This window comes from Hyaena hyaena, unplaced genomic scaffold, assembly GCF_003009895.1.
Source record: "Hyaena hyaena isolate Hyena2069 unplaced genomic scaffold, ASM300989v1 scaffold_882, whole genome shotgun sequence".
Taxonomy (NCBI): domain Eukaryota; kingdom Metazoa; phylum Chordata; class Mammalia; order Carnivora; family Hyaenidae; genus Hyaena; species Hyaena hyaena.
This window is the reverse complement of record NW_024081513.1, coordinates 657508-674425: the sequence shown is the minus strand read 5'-3', so window position 1 is coordinate 674425 and position 16918 is coordinate 657508. Positions and strand designations below refer to the sequence as shown.

The following is a 16918-nucleotide window of genomic DNA, read 5'->3' as shown; positions in this document are numbered from 1 at the left end:
ACACAGGGAGCATTCCAAGAGCCTGGTTTCCAGAGGCTAGCCAAGGTTCAGGCCTTCTGTATAAACTTTTTTGCTTGAGAATTTATTTTCTAATTGAAGTATAGTTGACATACAGTGTTACGTTAGTTTCAGGTGTGCAGCATAGTGATTGGACACTTCTGTATATTCTACTGTTCTCACCACAGTAAGTGTAGTTTGCTATCTGTCACCATACAGTGTTCTTACAGTATTATTGGCTATGTTGCCTATGATGTATTTTTCATCCCCGTGACTTAACTTATTTCATAACTGGAGTTTGTATCACTTAATCCCCTTCACCTATTTTGCCCATCTCCCACTCCTTCCTTCTGGCAGCTCCAGGTTCTCTATATTTATGAGTCTGTTTCTGTTTTTGTTTGTTTGTCAGTTGTGGGGTTTTTGTTGTTTTTGTTTGTTTTGGACTCCACATACAGGTGAAATCATAGGGTATTTGTCTTTCACTGGATTATTTCATGTAGCATAGTACTTTCTAGGTCCACCTTTGTTATCATGTATTGGCAAGATTTTGTTCTTTTTTATGGCTGAGTAATATTCCATTGTATATACATATTAATCTATTATGCATATATGTATGGAATATGTAATATTTCATTTTATATATATTTTTATTCATCTATGGGTGGACACTTCAATTTGCTTCTGTATCTTAGCTGTTATAAATAATGCTTCAATAAACATAGGAGTGCATATATTTTTTAAAATTAGTGTTTTTGTTTTCTTTGGGTAAATGCTCAGTAGGGGAATCACCAGATCATATGATACTTCCTTTTTTATTGTTTTGAGGAGTCCTCCATAATGTTTCCATAATGGCTTCCTCCGTTTATATTATCAACAGTGTGTGAGGGATCATTTTTCACATCCTTGTTCAACATTTGTCATTTCTTGTCTCATTGATCTAGCTGTTCTGAGTAGTGTGAAGTGATATCTTACTCTGGTTTTGACTTGCATTTCCCTGATGGTTAGTGATGTTGAACATCTCTTCATGTGTCTGTTGGCCATCTGTATGGCTTCTTTGGAAATGTCTATTCAGATCTTCTGCCCATTTTTAGTTGGATCATTTGTGGGGTTTTTATTGTTTAGTTCTAGGAGTTCTCTGTATATTTTGGATATTAACTGCTGATCAGATATATGATTTGCAAATATCTTTCCCATTCCGGTAGGCTGCCTTTTCATTTTGTTGATGGCTTCTTTGCTGTGTAAAAGCTTTTTAGCTTGATAGAGTCCCACTAATTTATTTTTGCTTTTGTTTCTTTGGCCTAAGGAGACATATCCATAAAAATGTTAAGGCTGGTGTCCATGAGATTACTGCCTGTATTTTCTTTTAGGAGTTCTATAGCTTTAGGCCTTACATTTAGGTCTTAATCCATTTTGAGTTTATTTTGGGGTATGGTGAAAGAAAGTGGTCCAGTTTCATTCTTTTGCATGGAACTGTCCACTTTTTCCAATACCATTTATTGAAGAGACCATCTTTTTCCCAGTGTATATTCTTGCCTCCTTTGTCATAGATTAATGGATCATATAAGTGTAGGTTTATTTTTGGACTCTCTACCCTTTTCCGTTGATCTGTGTGTTTATTTATGTCCCAATACCGTAGTGCTTTGATGATTACGGCTTTGTAGTCTGCCTTGAAATCTGAGATTGTGATACCTCGAGCTTTGTTTCTCTTTCTCAAGATGGCTTTGGCTATTTAGGGTCTTTTGTGGTTCCATACAAATTTTAGGATTATTTGTTCTAGTTCTATGAATAACAGAGTTAGTATTTTGATAAAGATTGCACTGAATCTGTAGATTCCTTTGAGTAATATGGACATTTTAACAATATTGTTTCAATCCATGAGCATGGTATACCTTTCCATTTTTTTGGTTACTGTTGAAGAATGTTTAGACAAATAATTTTGGGGAGATATATAAGCCATTCTCCAGAATGTAGTAAAGGCAAGCATATACCCCGCATCGGGTCTTTTTGTTAATCCAGTACATCTCTGTGATACTATCATTGCTGACATATAAAACAGAAATGGTGTGTTCCAGCCAACTGCACTCATAACTAAAAGTGCAAAAATAAAATACTAGCAAGATCATACACTATTACATATAATCTAATGAAGGAATGTAACAAATGTTTGGTATTACAAAGTTTTATTAAAAACTTTTTTTTGCATGTTTAGTTTTGAGAGAGTGCATGTGTATGAGCGTGAGTTGGGGCGGGGCAGAGAGAGAGGGAGACAGAATCTGAAGCAGGCTCCAGGCTCTGAGCTAGCTGTCAGCACAGAGCCTGACACGGGGCTCGAACCCACGAACAAGGAGATCATGACCTAAGCTGGAGTCAGACGCCCAACTGACTGAGCCACCCAGGCGCCCCCTCTTTTCTTATTCTTATAGAAGACTATAAGAAATTTTTAGGTCTCTAGGTTGTATGTGTTTCATGTTTATGTTCTTTCTAATTACACTGTAATCTCACTGCATGCTAGGAGTAAGCTGGTTATATTATAAAATGTTTCAGTCTCCTGTTTGGGGCCTATAACATTCTAGGCACTAAAACTTTGGTGAATGAATGAATTGCATCAATAAATGGAAAAGTGTGCCTTATTTTGAGTGAGAATCCTCAATTTTTAAAAGATGGCAGTTCTTCCTACATAATATGTGGTTTCCATGAAGTTTCATGGAAATCATTGTTTAGGCAAAATGGTTCTGAATATTTAATTGGTAAGAATAAATAACCTTGAAATGTTTTAAAAATTTGTATAATGTGGGAGACTGGCACTATGATGTTTATAAGGTTTTAGTAGTTAAAATACTGGAATAATAATAAAATCAGATTAAAGGAATGAAACTGATTTTTGGTATGTGTGTGAGACTGTGGTAGTAGGTATGTGTGTGTAAGTAATAACGATATCTATATATATTAGTACTTGTGTGAATTTGGTATATGAGGCAGTCACCATTAAAAGTTCCTCTTTCAATACAAAAGTATCTTTTATTTCACGTAAAGAATTAAATGTAAGAATATGTGAAACTAAGTATGATAAAAGGAAAATGCAAAGTTTATGTATTCTTGGCATTGAAGAGCATTCTATCTTTGTAAAGAATGTGATGCAAAAGACTGTTGATTATAATGATATGAAAAATCAGAACAGGTTTATACCAAAGCTGACCGTATCTAAACTAGAATTAATAAACTAATAAAATGGAACGGGGGACTTTTTCTTAAGGAATTCAAAAGAAAATTGGCCATAATATGTATTTAAAAATCTTTGAACTTTTAATAGAAATGCAAAATAAAATAACCAGAAGTAGCTTTTGTTTCTTAATCAGACTAACAGAGGTATTGTAATTAATAGTGGGGTGTGTTGGTAAAGACACATACTTCTAATGAAAGCATAAATTCATACAACCTTTTATGAAGGTACTTTACTTTCAAGAGCCTTTGAAATACAGATACTTCAAATATGGATATTCTTAGACTCAGTAACTTCATTTTTAATTTTTAATTGATTATAAGAGATAATCTTTTAAGATGATAATCTGATTATATGAGAGAATGCCCAAAGTTTTATAGTGCTAAAGTAAAAAAGAAATAGAGATTGAAAGAAATAACCAAAAATGAGAGTCATTATTTCTTGGTAGTAGGATTAGAAGTTCTTCTTTATGTGCATATATATATATGCGCATATATGCGTATATATATACGTATATATATGCATACTTCCTTTTGTATATATATTCTTTTATATATTTTATAATCAGAAACTTTTGGAGGTCAGTTTAAAGAATGTTTAGGATTTTTCCTATATAGTGAAAAAATTGAGACTTAAAAAAATCATCCTTTTTGTGCTTGATATCTTTAAGTCTATAATTGGTTCTGCATATGATCTTATTAATAAAAATAAAAAGATTGACAATATACTTTAGGTTACATATGAATTTTGTATGATTAGCTAAATATTTTTACCATTTTATAAAATCTTTGAAATGTTTTACCATAATAATTTGTTTACTTGAGTACCTAGCACATTTCAGAGACTCAGAAGATATTCTTAAGTGGATTTTTTTAAAAAAACAATTATGTGGCAATAATCAACATTCCATTGTTCCCAAACTGTGATTCTACCCTGGGCCCACCCATCCATTTTATTTTTTATTTAGATGAGTATATTTAAAAATAATTTTTTTAATGTTTACTTTTGAGAGAGTAGAGAAGGGGAAGGGCAAGCCAGGGAAGGGCAGAGAGAGGGGGAGACAGAGGATCCAAAGCAGTCTCTGCTGTCAGCATAGAGCCTGTTGGTCGGGCTCGAACTCACCATCCACAAGATCATGACCTGAGCCAAAGTCAGATGCTTAACTGACTGAGCCACCTAGGCGCCCCAAGATAAGTATGTTTTTTTTATTGAACTTTCTCCATATGTATTGTTATATTATTCATGTTTGGATTTGGCAGCCATATTTTCTGCTCTGAAGAATCTTCAAGATAAGATACGACGCTTAGAACTGGAAAGGATTCAGGCAGAAGAAAGTGTGAAAACCTTGTCTAGAGAAACAATTGAATATAAGAAAGTATTGGATGAACAAATTCAAGAAAGAGAGAATTCAAAGAATGAAGAGTCAAAGCATAATCAAGGTTTGTTTAATTTTGAAGGAAATGAAACCTACAAATACACAAAGTACAAAATGAAATACACAAAATAAGTATTGTAAAATTATTCTAAAAGCACATTCACGTTAGTGTTTCCTAGTGGTCAGTGTCTTTGAGCACTCCAGAACTGCATTATACTTGAGTACATTCTGAGGAGCAAGTGGTGATGTCTTGTATTATATTTGCTGACCAAATTCGAGACAGGTTGGACTAGCATATTGAAAGAATGGATGTAGGTCATCTGAGTAGGCTTCGAGAGCTACTGGAAAGTGTTTATTATGTACATAGTAGATTTAATTTCCCATTAAAAGCTTGTTACAACTGGTGTTTGAGTGAACTAATTTCTGTTTATGTATTCTGTTTAGAACTGACATCTCAGTTATTAGCTGCAGAAAATAAATGTAATCTTTTAGAAAAACAGTTGGAATACATGCGCAATATGATAAAGCATGCAGAAATGGAGAGGACATCTGTCTTAGAAAAACAGGTATGGTGCCTCACAGAGTCATTCTCAGCAATAGTTATGGGGGAAATTAGACTGACATAAAGATCTTTTTTCTCAGTGAAGACGAATGGTTCTGTCATAATAATCATTTCTCCTTTAATCTGAATCACTGATAGTATTACCAGTAGTTCATTTTGAGAAACAACTAGTGTAAGCTTTGAGAAAAACGTGATTTGTTTTTTTAACATCACTGTAAAGAGGCTCCCTTTTTGGATGACCCTCACACACAGTGCACATCTTCTGCACACAGCTTCTATAGCTTCTACTTTTCAACAATATAATAGCCCAAGTCTGAAATTACTTGGGATCATTTATAGAGTAGGGAAGGGGTAGTCTGTTCAATCTGCCACATGATTGGAAATGGCAAAGCATTATATACAGTAATATAGTCATTCTCTCCTTTGGGATATTCCAGTTCTTAGGTTAGAAAGATGTTTTGACTAATATCTATTAAGCATATATATTAAATAACCTTGTTTCATCAGTAAGTTTTAAATAGCCCATTTCATAAGAATGGTTCCAATACTGGAAATAGAATATGCTTTCCAATTTTTAATTTCATGTATTTTTTAAGGGCAGCAAGTATCCATTAAGGTGCATTGGAAGGGATTAGTAATTGACACAAATTCCTGGGAATATTACTGCTTTATTTAGTCACGGTCAAATTTCTGTTAGTATGATCTGTTGCTCTAGTCTTATCTATGAAGATATACCGTTTATAAATTCAGGTCCTTAGTGTTTTGGCTTTACTAATAGACCCCAATTTAGCTTAATTCTGCTACTTCTCTTAGTTTAATGGTTTACCCTGTGACTGTCAGGTGGCAGTCTTTTCAAAGCCTTAACACTAAACCTAAAAATAATAATAAATGTCTTATATAGAATTCAGAGGAAGCATAAATTATAGATAATGAAAAATGCAATTATTGCCTTAAATTAGAGAGATAAGCTGTGTAAGAGAACAAGAGTCATTGAAAATATTAGCCTCTATATCTAAAACATCTGTGCTGAGTATAACAAAAGTCTCATTGTGTAGAGCCAAATGTTATAATAGTATATGGTAAGACCAGGATTTTACTTGTATTTTTTTTACTGCTTTTTCCTATGGTTTCATCTTAATATTGTTCTCCTAGAATTTCTCTGTAGTATATAAGTCCTATGAAAGGCCAAAAATTACTATATAGTATATTCTAAGTTATGCCCAGTGTTAGTTGTGTTTTGTTTTTGTCAAATTGTCATGCTTGTGTTTATTACTGTTTTCCCAGGTTTCCCTTGAAAGAGAACGACAACATGATCAGACACATGTGCAGAGCCAGCTTGAAAAGTTGGATCTTCTTGAACAGGAATATAACAAACTTACCACAATGCAGGCCCTGGCAGAAGTCAGTGCATGATATTGGTTCTTTTGTAAAATTGATCATTTTATAATACTGGCTATTCATAAGATGAAGAGTGATCTTGTAGCAAAGAGATAGGAATTTTTAAGAGGAAGAAATGTAAATTTGGAGAGAGTTGTTCACATTTTATAATCTTGATTTACATAAGGAAGAAGTTCTTTTTGATAATGTTGGAAGCTTAAATGTTTTTAAGCATCCCTGAGGCCTGTATCACTTGGTTTAAGTTGTTCTCTTTAGTTTTAATTGATTCACTTGGGAAGTATTTAATATCACTGAGACTAAAATTCTAAATTTAGCTTCCATGTAGTCTATATGCCTTCATACAGAACTGTGTTCTTTGGCCATAGATTTTACCCATAATTCTGTTTAACTACCTCACAGTTACTTCACAAATGACCAATAATGAATCACAGAGGAGAGCATCACGGTTACTGGCAAGCACAGAGACTATACTAGAGTGAACAAGCTTATGTTTACTGTGGTAAAATTTTATAGCACATTCCTGTGTTGCTGTATTACAATTTTACAGACAGACACTAAGTCTTTCACTAACCACTTTTAATATTTGTATCACTAGAAAAAAATGCAAGAATTGGAAACAAAACTCCGTGAAGAAGAACAGGAACGGAAACGTATGCAAGCTAAGGCAGCCCAGGTAAGCTGCAGTGTCAACAGGCAGGCTCCCCAGATTTCATATACCGCTTTGTATCAAAACAAAAGATTCATTGTGGGCTTAGATCATTTATATTTTGGAGGAGTCCACTATATAAATTCTCATACATAGCTTTATATAGAAAATTATCAGCATACATTTTTATAGGCAAAGAGTAAAAGTTGAGCAGTTTTATAGAGTTGTTCAAGTTGTGTGTTTCAATCAGCACTTTTAAAAAATAGACTAAAAACCATCAGAGATCGTATAATAAGGTAATACATAATGATGTAAAACTTCTCACATGGGTTACTGTTGGAAATGTTGGAAAACCATACTTACACGTTTTCCTTTTCCTTGGTGGCCTCAAAACACCAGGACAGAAATTGAGGTAGTGGGTTGCCCCAATGAATAGCTAGTAACACACACCAATTCACAAAAGTTACTGGATAAGGAAAATGAGCTCTGTTTGTTCCTAGTCTGATTTTAGTGCATGCATTGGCCACCAGGTAGAATAGGTGAGATAGTGTGAATCCACACAATGTATATATATTGAATTTATATATATACCAACCAGATAACCAATATTTTTGTAACTGAAGACTCTTTTAAGAACTTATTTAGCCATTCAGAGCTTGGATTTTACCATTGATGAAGTGGTCTTCCTTTTATATCTTCCTAGTGTTGGAGATATCGAACAAGAGAAAAGGTAATTAATGCACTTTAAAATGTGAAACCTCTGCCACACAAATATATGACCACTACCAGGAAGAATCAAATAAACTGGATGTGAAAACATTTTTAAAAAATGTTCTTTTTATACTCTTCAAACCCATTGGCTTCATAGGTCTTACAGAGTAGTAATTTTATCAGAATAGTAATTTTATGTTCAGTAAATTCTGTCTATTCAGTTTACAATATATAAAGCATTGTTAGATGCGTGGGAATGTAGATGCTCCCGAGGGTAGGCATCCCTGTGTTCCTTTGTCTCTGAATAGAGTATATCCCTAAAGAATGCAGTCATTGTGGGAGTTAGTATTCTCAGTATTTCTTTCTAACTCATCCATTGGTTTTTAGTGTTCTAACTCCATTATGATTTCCTGGGGAACTTGAAAATACTTTTAAAAACAATGAGGTCCAGAGAGGATCCTGACAATCTGAATGTTTCTCCTAAACTCCAGACAATTTTGATACATAAGCTCATTTGAAAATCATTATTCTAGACAAATACATACATGTATTTAGGAAGTCTGAAAATTGGTGTAGGGAAAGCACCCACCAGTCCTTGTTCAGATCCCTAGTAATTGGTTATGGAATTTCTATCATGTGTGCAGGAAACTATTTTTAAGTTAATATAGTTACTAAGCTTCTAGAGGAAAGGGTGTGATAGCATTTGCTGACATACCTTCCAGTTCTTTTGGACATAAAACTTCTGGTTTCATTTTCTTATGTTGTAAGAGTATTAGTTTTTAAAGAGAGAGAAATGTGTTTTGCTCTCCAGCTGCTTTGTGTCTGCCATTGATGTTGTAATTGCCATGTGTAAAAAAAAGAAGAAAATATTGAAGCATTCGTTTGGATTCAGATATATTGCATTTAGCTCATTAGGTATTATTTATGGAGCAACTACAAATAATGGAGCTAAAAGTTTCCAAAAAAAAAAAAAAAAAAAAAAGGACAAGTTGTAACACAGCACTTCAGGATAAAATGAGAGACTTGTATTGATTTAAAATATTTGGCAAATGTTCGCAGATTGATTCAAGACATAGTTACACAGCTATGATATATTTTTCCGTCAGACACTATTACAGGTTTTTACAGATCTTTACGTGGCAAATCTTACAGCTTTTATTTCTGTAGCATTAACTTTAGGCTGTCCTATTTTTCTTAGTTGCAGACTGGTCTAGAAACAAATAGAATTATCTTTGAAGATAAAGCAGCTCCATGTGTTCCCAGTGCAAGGAGAGTTAAAAAAAAGAAGGCAAAACCACCAGAAAAGGTATGAAGACAGGACCAGTAAGTCAAAGTGCTGATTATTAACTAGTGTAATTTATGTGAAATTATTCCTACACATCTTCACTCTCCATTTCTTCATTGGGAAGATGGGGACAAGTAATATCTACATATAAATTTTTACCGTGATAGTGAGATGGTCTATATGAAAGCTAAATTTTTAGAACTCCAAAACACTGCTCAGATCTTTATTATTCAGTATTGCATTAATGGCCTTACAGTGTTTTTAGGTATATGTGAGATATATATATATATATACATATATGTATCTTTCTTAGACTGTACTTGCTGTTTTGGCAGGTACTGTTTTTTTCCTTCCTAGCCTTTCCTAGGCTAGGAGGCATGTTGTCAGGTATTATTAGGAGCTCAAGAACATGCCAGTATCAATAAAACAAGTAGTAGCCCAGCAGTACACTGAAATTTTAGGTTAGTCGTGTATGGTCATCTCTTATCATCATGTGAGTAAACTTGTTTTTTGTTTTTGTTTTTTTCCTTTCCATTCAGAAAGGTTCTAAGAACTATTTTACTGCACAACCACATTATAGATTATGCTTGGGGGATATGCCTTTTGTAGCTGGAAAGGTGAGTGAGTCCAAATCTGGATTTTTTTTTTTTTTTCTTTACAACTTAGCTCTTTGAATTAAATCCACACATCTGCCTGTGTGCCTGTAAATGGTGAAAACATTTTTCTGAGCTTTTACTTGTATGGATCATAGTGATGTGAGAAAGAGATGGAGGAAGGTTTTATGGGATTGGGGGAGCAGGGAAAAGGTTATGAGGACTTAAAAGCAGATAAAGTATTTGTGGAAGGGAAGTTATGAACAATATCAGAGACCCTTGGTTTGGAGAAGGTGTGGTTGCAGATAACAGTAAATGAAATGGGAAACAGTATACTTGTAGCATTGGATTTTTAGTTTCAGTCCTACTTATTTATGTTTAAATATGGTAGATATTTAAATAAATAGAATTCACATATTATTTGTCCTCACATGCATCATTCCCCAAAAAGCATTCATAAATAGACCTGACTCTTATGTTCCTTCAGTGCTTAAATGTAGAGGTGGGTAATTTTGTCCTATATTAGCAAGTACTAAGTGATTTCTAATAAGTACTTAGGACTGTGTTAGTTTATAGCACTTTTTCATTAGCTCTGTGTTACTGGTTGTTTCATGCATAGATGCCTTGAATACCAACTAAGTAGTGAGTTTGAGAGGCTTAGGGAATAGATTTTAATTTTATTTATTTATTTATTTGTTTTACCCCCCACAATAAATCCTCGGTGAAAGCTTAGAGAATTAACTAATTTCTAGCTTTTCCACTTGCCCTTTGTGGATGTGTGAGGCACAAATCACTTATATATATATACACACGTATATATATGTATACATATATATATGTATAGAAAATATATGTTACCATTGGTTCTATGCTGTTCTTTACCCTAAATTTAACCTCTTGTTGGATTACAGATTATCTTTTAACCTATGTTTCTTCCTTTGTCTCTTAATTCTGTCAAGCTGCTTTTGCTTCACTGTAAAATATGTGTTGGATTGGAAATATAGGTTCTCAAGGGCTGACCAGCTGCATTAAGCATCACTGAGTACTGCATTTGATAAACAAGATTATGAAGCCCCACCACAGTCCTACTAAGTCAGAATTTTCTGGATGGGGACCTAGAAAGTTATGTGTATGTTTGTTTTTATTGTTCCCTGATTTCAGTCTAATGTTGAGTTGGCTTTGGGACCCACTTAGTAAAGTTCTCTGCCCACTGTTTCCATCATGTAAACATCCAAAGCAGTGTTGTACTCTGTTCAGATACAGCTGATGAGCCCTCATTAATACATTTCTAGACCACTTTATTCGAAAATTTTTAAGTGAATTGAAATCTTTCACTGTGTAAATTCTATTCATTGCTGTTTTTCTGCTCTCAGGGATCCACATGAGCCTTTGAGAATTTTTAAATTTTTGAAATTTTTAAACTTTTGAAAATAACTTTATTCTCATCTCCTTATTCTATTGTAGGTTATAAACAAACACTTCCTTTTTTTTCAGCTGTGAGTTTCTTTACCATCTCATCACTCTCTTCCTTTCTAAATTGAATGCAACCCTCTAAATGTGGTGTGACTAGCACAGACTATAGTCTATATCTATCTATCTATCTATATCTGTATATATATATAGACTATTGTCTTTGTCACATTCTGGGAGTCTGTCGACACAGCCTAGCATCATATTACTGTTCTGGGGGAAACTTCATAATCATTCCTCTCACTAATTAAAAAAAATTTTTTAATGTCTATTTTTTTGAGAGAGAGTATATGAGTCAGGGAGGGGCAGAGAGAGAATGGGAGATACAGAATCTGAAACAGGCTCTAGGCTCTGAGCTGTTAGCACAGAGCCCAGTGTGGGGCTGGAACTTGTGAACTGTGAAATCATGACCTGAGCTGAAGTTGGCTGCTTAACTGACTGAGCCACTCAGGTGCCTCTTTTTCTTTTTTCTTTTTTTTTAATTTTTTTAATGTTTACTTATTTTGTAGTTTTTTAAATTTTATTTATTTCTGAGAGAGAGAGCGTGAGCAGGAGAGCATCAGAGAGAGAGGGAGACACAGAATCTGAAGCAGCCTCCAGGCTCTGAGCTGTCAGCACAGAGCCCGATGCAGGGCTCAAACCCACGAACTGTGAGATCATGACCTGGGCTGAAGTTGGCCGCTTAGCCTACTGAGCCACCCTGGTTCTTAAAGTCATCTGAAGAAACAGGTGCCTCTTAAAGTCATCTGAAGTAACAGGTAGTTTCCTGAAGTTTTGCATCAGCTACTGTAAGTCCTATGTTTATGGATTTAATTATTTTATACAGAATTTTTAAGTAAATGAGACTCTATAAGGAGTCTCACCCTATCCTACATTAGAATCTAGTTCATTATTTGTATTATCCCCAAATTTAATTGCCTATCTTCACTAATTCTCATTGAAGTCGTTTAATAATAAAGGTTGAAAGGGACAGGTTCAAAGCTCAGTCTTTCAACCTGAGCTCTCTTTCTGAAGTTGTTTGTACTCTTTGTGAAATATTATTCAAGCAGCTAAGAATGTGCTGTCACCCAGCCGAGTATTCCTCAAAATATCTATCAAAATATCTATCTTTAATTATACATTGTCATAAACCAGTACATTTGTAAAATGCAATAAAAATGAATTACTAGAAAAATGAAATTAAAAATGCAAAATACACATCCTGATTCATAAATTACAGATTGAGCAAACAGAATTCTATTAATGAATTCAATCAGAAAAATAACAAGAAAAAGAATTTTTAAAACTATATACTCTTTATTTTGAAGCATATAAAGGCAGTTAGTATAGTATAGTGAATACATATTATAAGTTACAAGTGAAGATTTCACATACTCCTATATTTTCATACTTTAAATGAATACCATGTAGATCAGCATTTAAGTTGTTAATGAGACAAATGAATTTGGTTCTTGATATTCAAGGCTGTGTTAATAACTGCATAGTTGCAAGGAAGGTGTACCTAAACCATTTAATTGTAGTTGAATTTAAATTATCTTGATAAAAACATAAATTAACTTCTATTTTAAAATGATTCTAGATTTATAGGAAGTTGCAAAAATAATAAAGGTCCCATGCACCTTTCATCTGGTTTACCACAATAGTAATATATTACATAGCGGTAGTATAGTATCATAACCAGGAGACTAAATCCACAGACCTTATTGAGGTTTTTCTACTTTTACATGTACTTTGTGTGTTTGTGTGTGTGTGCACGCACACATGTACAGTTAAGTCAGTGTCGTTTTATCACAGGTAGGATGGGAACTACCACCATTCCAAATCTACAATTTTGACATTTAACAAATGGAAGTCATACAGTATGTGACCTTTTGAAATTGGCCTTTTGATTCAGTATAACTCCCTGGAGATTCATCAAGTTGTTGTGTGTATCCATGGTTCTTTTCTTTCTCTCAGCTGAATATTCTATGGTGAGAAAGTACCACAGTTTAATGATGCACCTACTTATTGAAGGACGTTTGGGTTGTTCCCAGTTTTGGGTGTTTACAAATAAAACCAGAATGAACATTGTGTACAGGTTTCTGTGTGGACATTAGTATTCACTTCTGTGGGATAAATGTCCAGGAATGTGATTGCTGAATTGCATGTTTAGTGTATTTCTTGTTTTTAAACTACCGAAGTATTTTTGAGTGACCGTACCATTTTTCATTGCCGGTAGCAGTGTCTGAGAGATGGAGTTTTTCCACATCCTTTAACCAGCGTTTGAGATTATTACTTTCATTTTAGCTTTTCTGCTATGTATTTTTTTTTTTTTAATGTTTTATTTATTTCTGAGAGAGAGAGAGAGAGACAGCATGAGCAGGGGAGGGTCAGAGAGAGGGAGACACAGAATCTGAAACAGGCTCCAGGCTCTGAGCTAGCTGTCAGCATAGAGCCTGACGCAGGGCTCGAACCCACGAACCGTGAGATCATGACCTGAGCTGAAGTCGGACGCTTAACTGACTGAACCACCCAGGCACCCCTCTGCTATGTATGTTTGATACTTCATAGTGCTTTTATTTTATATTACCCTAATGACTAATGATGGTAGTCATCTTCTTTCTCATGTGCTTATTTACCATCTGTATATCCTCTAGTGAAATACCCATTTACATTTCTTGCCTGTTTTTGTTTTTGTTTGTTTACTATTAGGTTTTGTGAGTTCTGTGTTTTGATACAAGTCATATATCAGATATGTAGTTTGCAATTATATTCTCCCAGTCTGTAGCTTTTCTTTCTTCTGCTTAAACTGTTGCACACAGCAGTTTTTTGTTTTGCTGAAATTCACTTAATTGATTTTTGCTTTCTGTGGGTCATACTTTTGCTATCAGGTCTAAGAACTCTTTGCCAGGACCAACATTCTGTAGAGTTTTCACTTATGTTTCATTTATATTTTACGTCTAAGTCTATGATCCACTTGAAATGATTTTTGTATACAGTATGAGGCTTCTAAGCTAGGTCAAGATTTATTTTTTTGTTCTGTTCCATTGATATATGTTTACCTCTTTGCCAGTACCGTACTGCCTCGATTACTGTTGCTTTATATAGTAAGTCTAACATGAGGGAGAGTAATTCTTTGTCTATTTTTCTTTCTCAAAATTGTTTTAGTTCCTCTAGTTCTTTTGTCTCTTTATATAAACTTTAGAATAAACTTCTATCTCTACCAAAAAAAAAGTCTTGCTAGAATTTTGGTTGGAATTGTATTATACTTACAGATCAGTTTAGGAGAATTGACATTCTTAATCATGTCAAGTCTTCTAGACCATGAGTGTAGTATAGCTTTTTTATTTAGATCTTTGATTTCTTTCATCAGTGTTTTGTGGTTTTCGGCATATTGGTCCCATATCTATTTTATTAGATTTATACTCACATTTTTTGAGCAAATGTAAGTTGTATTTAGTTTTAATTTAGTTTCTATGTGATCGTTGTTAGCATATTAAGTTTTTGTTTGTTGATCTTACATTTTGTGATTTCATTCAGTTCTTGGTCCTAGGAATTATTTTTTAAATTGGTTAGAATTTTCTATGTAGAGAAGCATGTCATCTGGAAATAGGGACAGTTTTATTTTTTTTTTAATTGTATGTTTTTTATTTCCTTTTTTGCCTTATTTCACTGGCTAGGATTTCCAGTATTAATTTAAGCAGGAGTGATGAGAGTGGACATCCTTGCCTGCTTCCTGACCTGAGGTGGAGGGAGAACATTCAGTCTCACCAGTAAATGCAATGTTAGCTGTAGGTTCTTTGTCAATGCTCTTTATCAGCTGTAGGAACTTTCCCTCTGTTTCTACTTTTTTGAGAGTACCTGACTGGATGTTGGATGTTTTCAAATGCTTTTCTTCATAAAATGGTATGGTTATGTGATTTTTCTTTTTTACTGTTGACATGCTAGATTACATTGCCTTTTTTTTTTTTTTTTTTTAATTAAATAATTGAACTAGTCTTGCATTCCTGGAATAAACCCCACTTGGATCAAGGGTATACATACTTCTTTGTATATAATACTAGATTCAAATTTGCTACCTAACAGCAGAAACTCGGATAAAGAATATCTGTTTAGTTTAGCACAATGGCTTCTAAACCTGGCTGGTCAGAATCAACTGGCAAAATCCAAAATATACATTTTTAAGCCCTGACCCACGCTGAGTTTGGAGTGCTGCCTAGGAATCTGCATTTTAAACAAACTGTCTAGATGATGCCCATGGGGCCAAGTTAGCTCAGCCATCTGTAAATTAAAATAGCATATTGAGATTATTGTTTAATATTAAAAACAAAACCAGAAATTTTGAGAGGGGAACCAGGTTTTTCCTAGTGTTTATGTGACAAGCATGAACTTAGATCTTCCTGCTATATGAGGAGGGAGAAATGAATGCAGTGACAGTCCCTACCTGGAAGTACATATGCCATTTAATAGGTGAAATAGACATGCAAACATGATTATACTATATTGTGATAAATGCACTGAGAGGGAGAAATGCTATAGGTGATCTGAGAATGGACTAATTAATTGGACCAATTTATTACCTGGAGGTTTTTAGAAAGTCTTTAAAAGTTATATATTTGAACTGTGTTTTAAAGAGTGGTAAAACGGTGCCACACAAAAGAAATGGCATGTGCAAATAATACAGTTTATGTAAATACAGAGAAATTAGGGGATGATGAAACAAAAGGCCAGGGAGTATAAGTTTCAGCTTAATGATTAATAGACCCTTTGTCTATGCTAAGGAGTTTGGACATTAGCATCAGTGGGCTTAACATCAAAGGATTTCAAATAGGATATTACTATTAGCATACTGTTTTAGGAAGATAGCTGATAGCATTATTGAGTTAGAAACGGGGGGCAGCGGAAGCCAGTTGTAATCTTCCTCTAGCTGGTAGAGATGGTTGCATACACCAAGGGAGTAATAGTATGGTGAAGAGTAAGAGGTGGATTGGAGGTATTTCAGAGGTTAAGTCCATGGGACTTGGTAATTGGATTTACTCTAGGAAGTTTATATCATCAGCTTTTTATGGGTAGAGATCTTTTTACTCAGGTTAGGGAGTAAATAAGAAAACAGATTTAGAGAAGGTGGCTTCAATTCATTCTCATTTTTCTTCAGTCCACCAGTCCTAGCCATGCTGTGGTAGCCAACGTTCAGCATGTCTTGCATCTAATGAAGCAACACAGTAAAGCCCTCTGCAATGATCGAGTGGTCAACAATATTCCTTTGGCAAAGCAAGTTTCTTCACGAAATGGTAAAAGTAAGAAGGTGTCAGTAACATCTTCCTCCTCCAGCAGCATTAATGAAGAGTTGTCAGAAGTCTTACAGACTTTACAAGATGAATTTGGGCAAATGAGCTTGTGAGTTTTAGTTTTGTTTTTTAAATTATATTTAGTTGTAAAACTTCGTTTTAAGTTCTTGGTGACTTCATTAATACTGTTGTTAATTTATTCAGCAAATATTTGAGCACAGTTCTTGCAGCAGCCACTGAGCAACGTACTAGGACTCCAACAAATACAACCATTCTGGGAGATATCTCTCCCTTTTCAAATAGCATTAAATGTTTTGAAGACCAAGGTTTACAGTTTTATTTCCTTGTTTGGGAGCTTGATTGATATACATTGAGTTAAACTTAAATAGGTTAG

The 16918-nt window shown here is 34.2% G+C and overlaps 1 protein-coding gene across 3 annotated transcripts in view; it reads left to right on the top strand.

Moving 5' to 3' along the window:
• CEP57 (centrosomal protein 57) overlaps window positions 1–16479 on the top strand; it is a 34310-nt gene extending 17831 nt beyond the window's left edge. The window contains exons 3-9 of one of the 3 annotated variants that reach the window (XM_039220324.1): window positions 4477–4656; window positions 5037–5158; window positions 6439–6555; window positions 7148–7225; window positions 9108–9215; window positions 9738–9811; window positions 16392–16479. In XM_039220324.1, the coding sequence (XP_039076255.1) occupies window positions 4477–4656; window positions 5037–5158; window positions 6439–6555; window positions 7148–7225; window positions 9108–9215; window positions 9738–9803 (671 nt within the window). In that variant the 3' untranslated portion in view covers window positions 9804–9811; window positions 16392–16479. Of the gene's footprint in view, window positions 1–4476; window positions 4657–5036; window positions 5159–6438; window positions 6560–7147; window positions 7226–9107; window positions 9222–9737; window positions 9812–16391 lie in introns of those variants that run through there. The other 2 variants (XM_039220325.1, XM_039220327.1) reach the window with 2 other exon arrangements.
• Window positions 16480–16918: the final 439 nt, after the last annotated feature.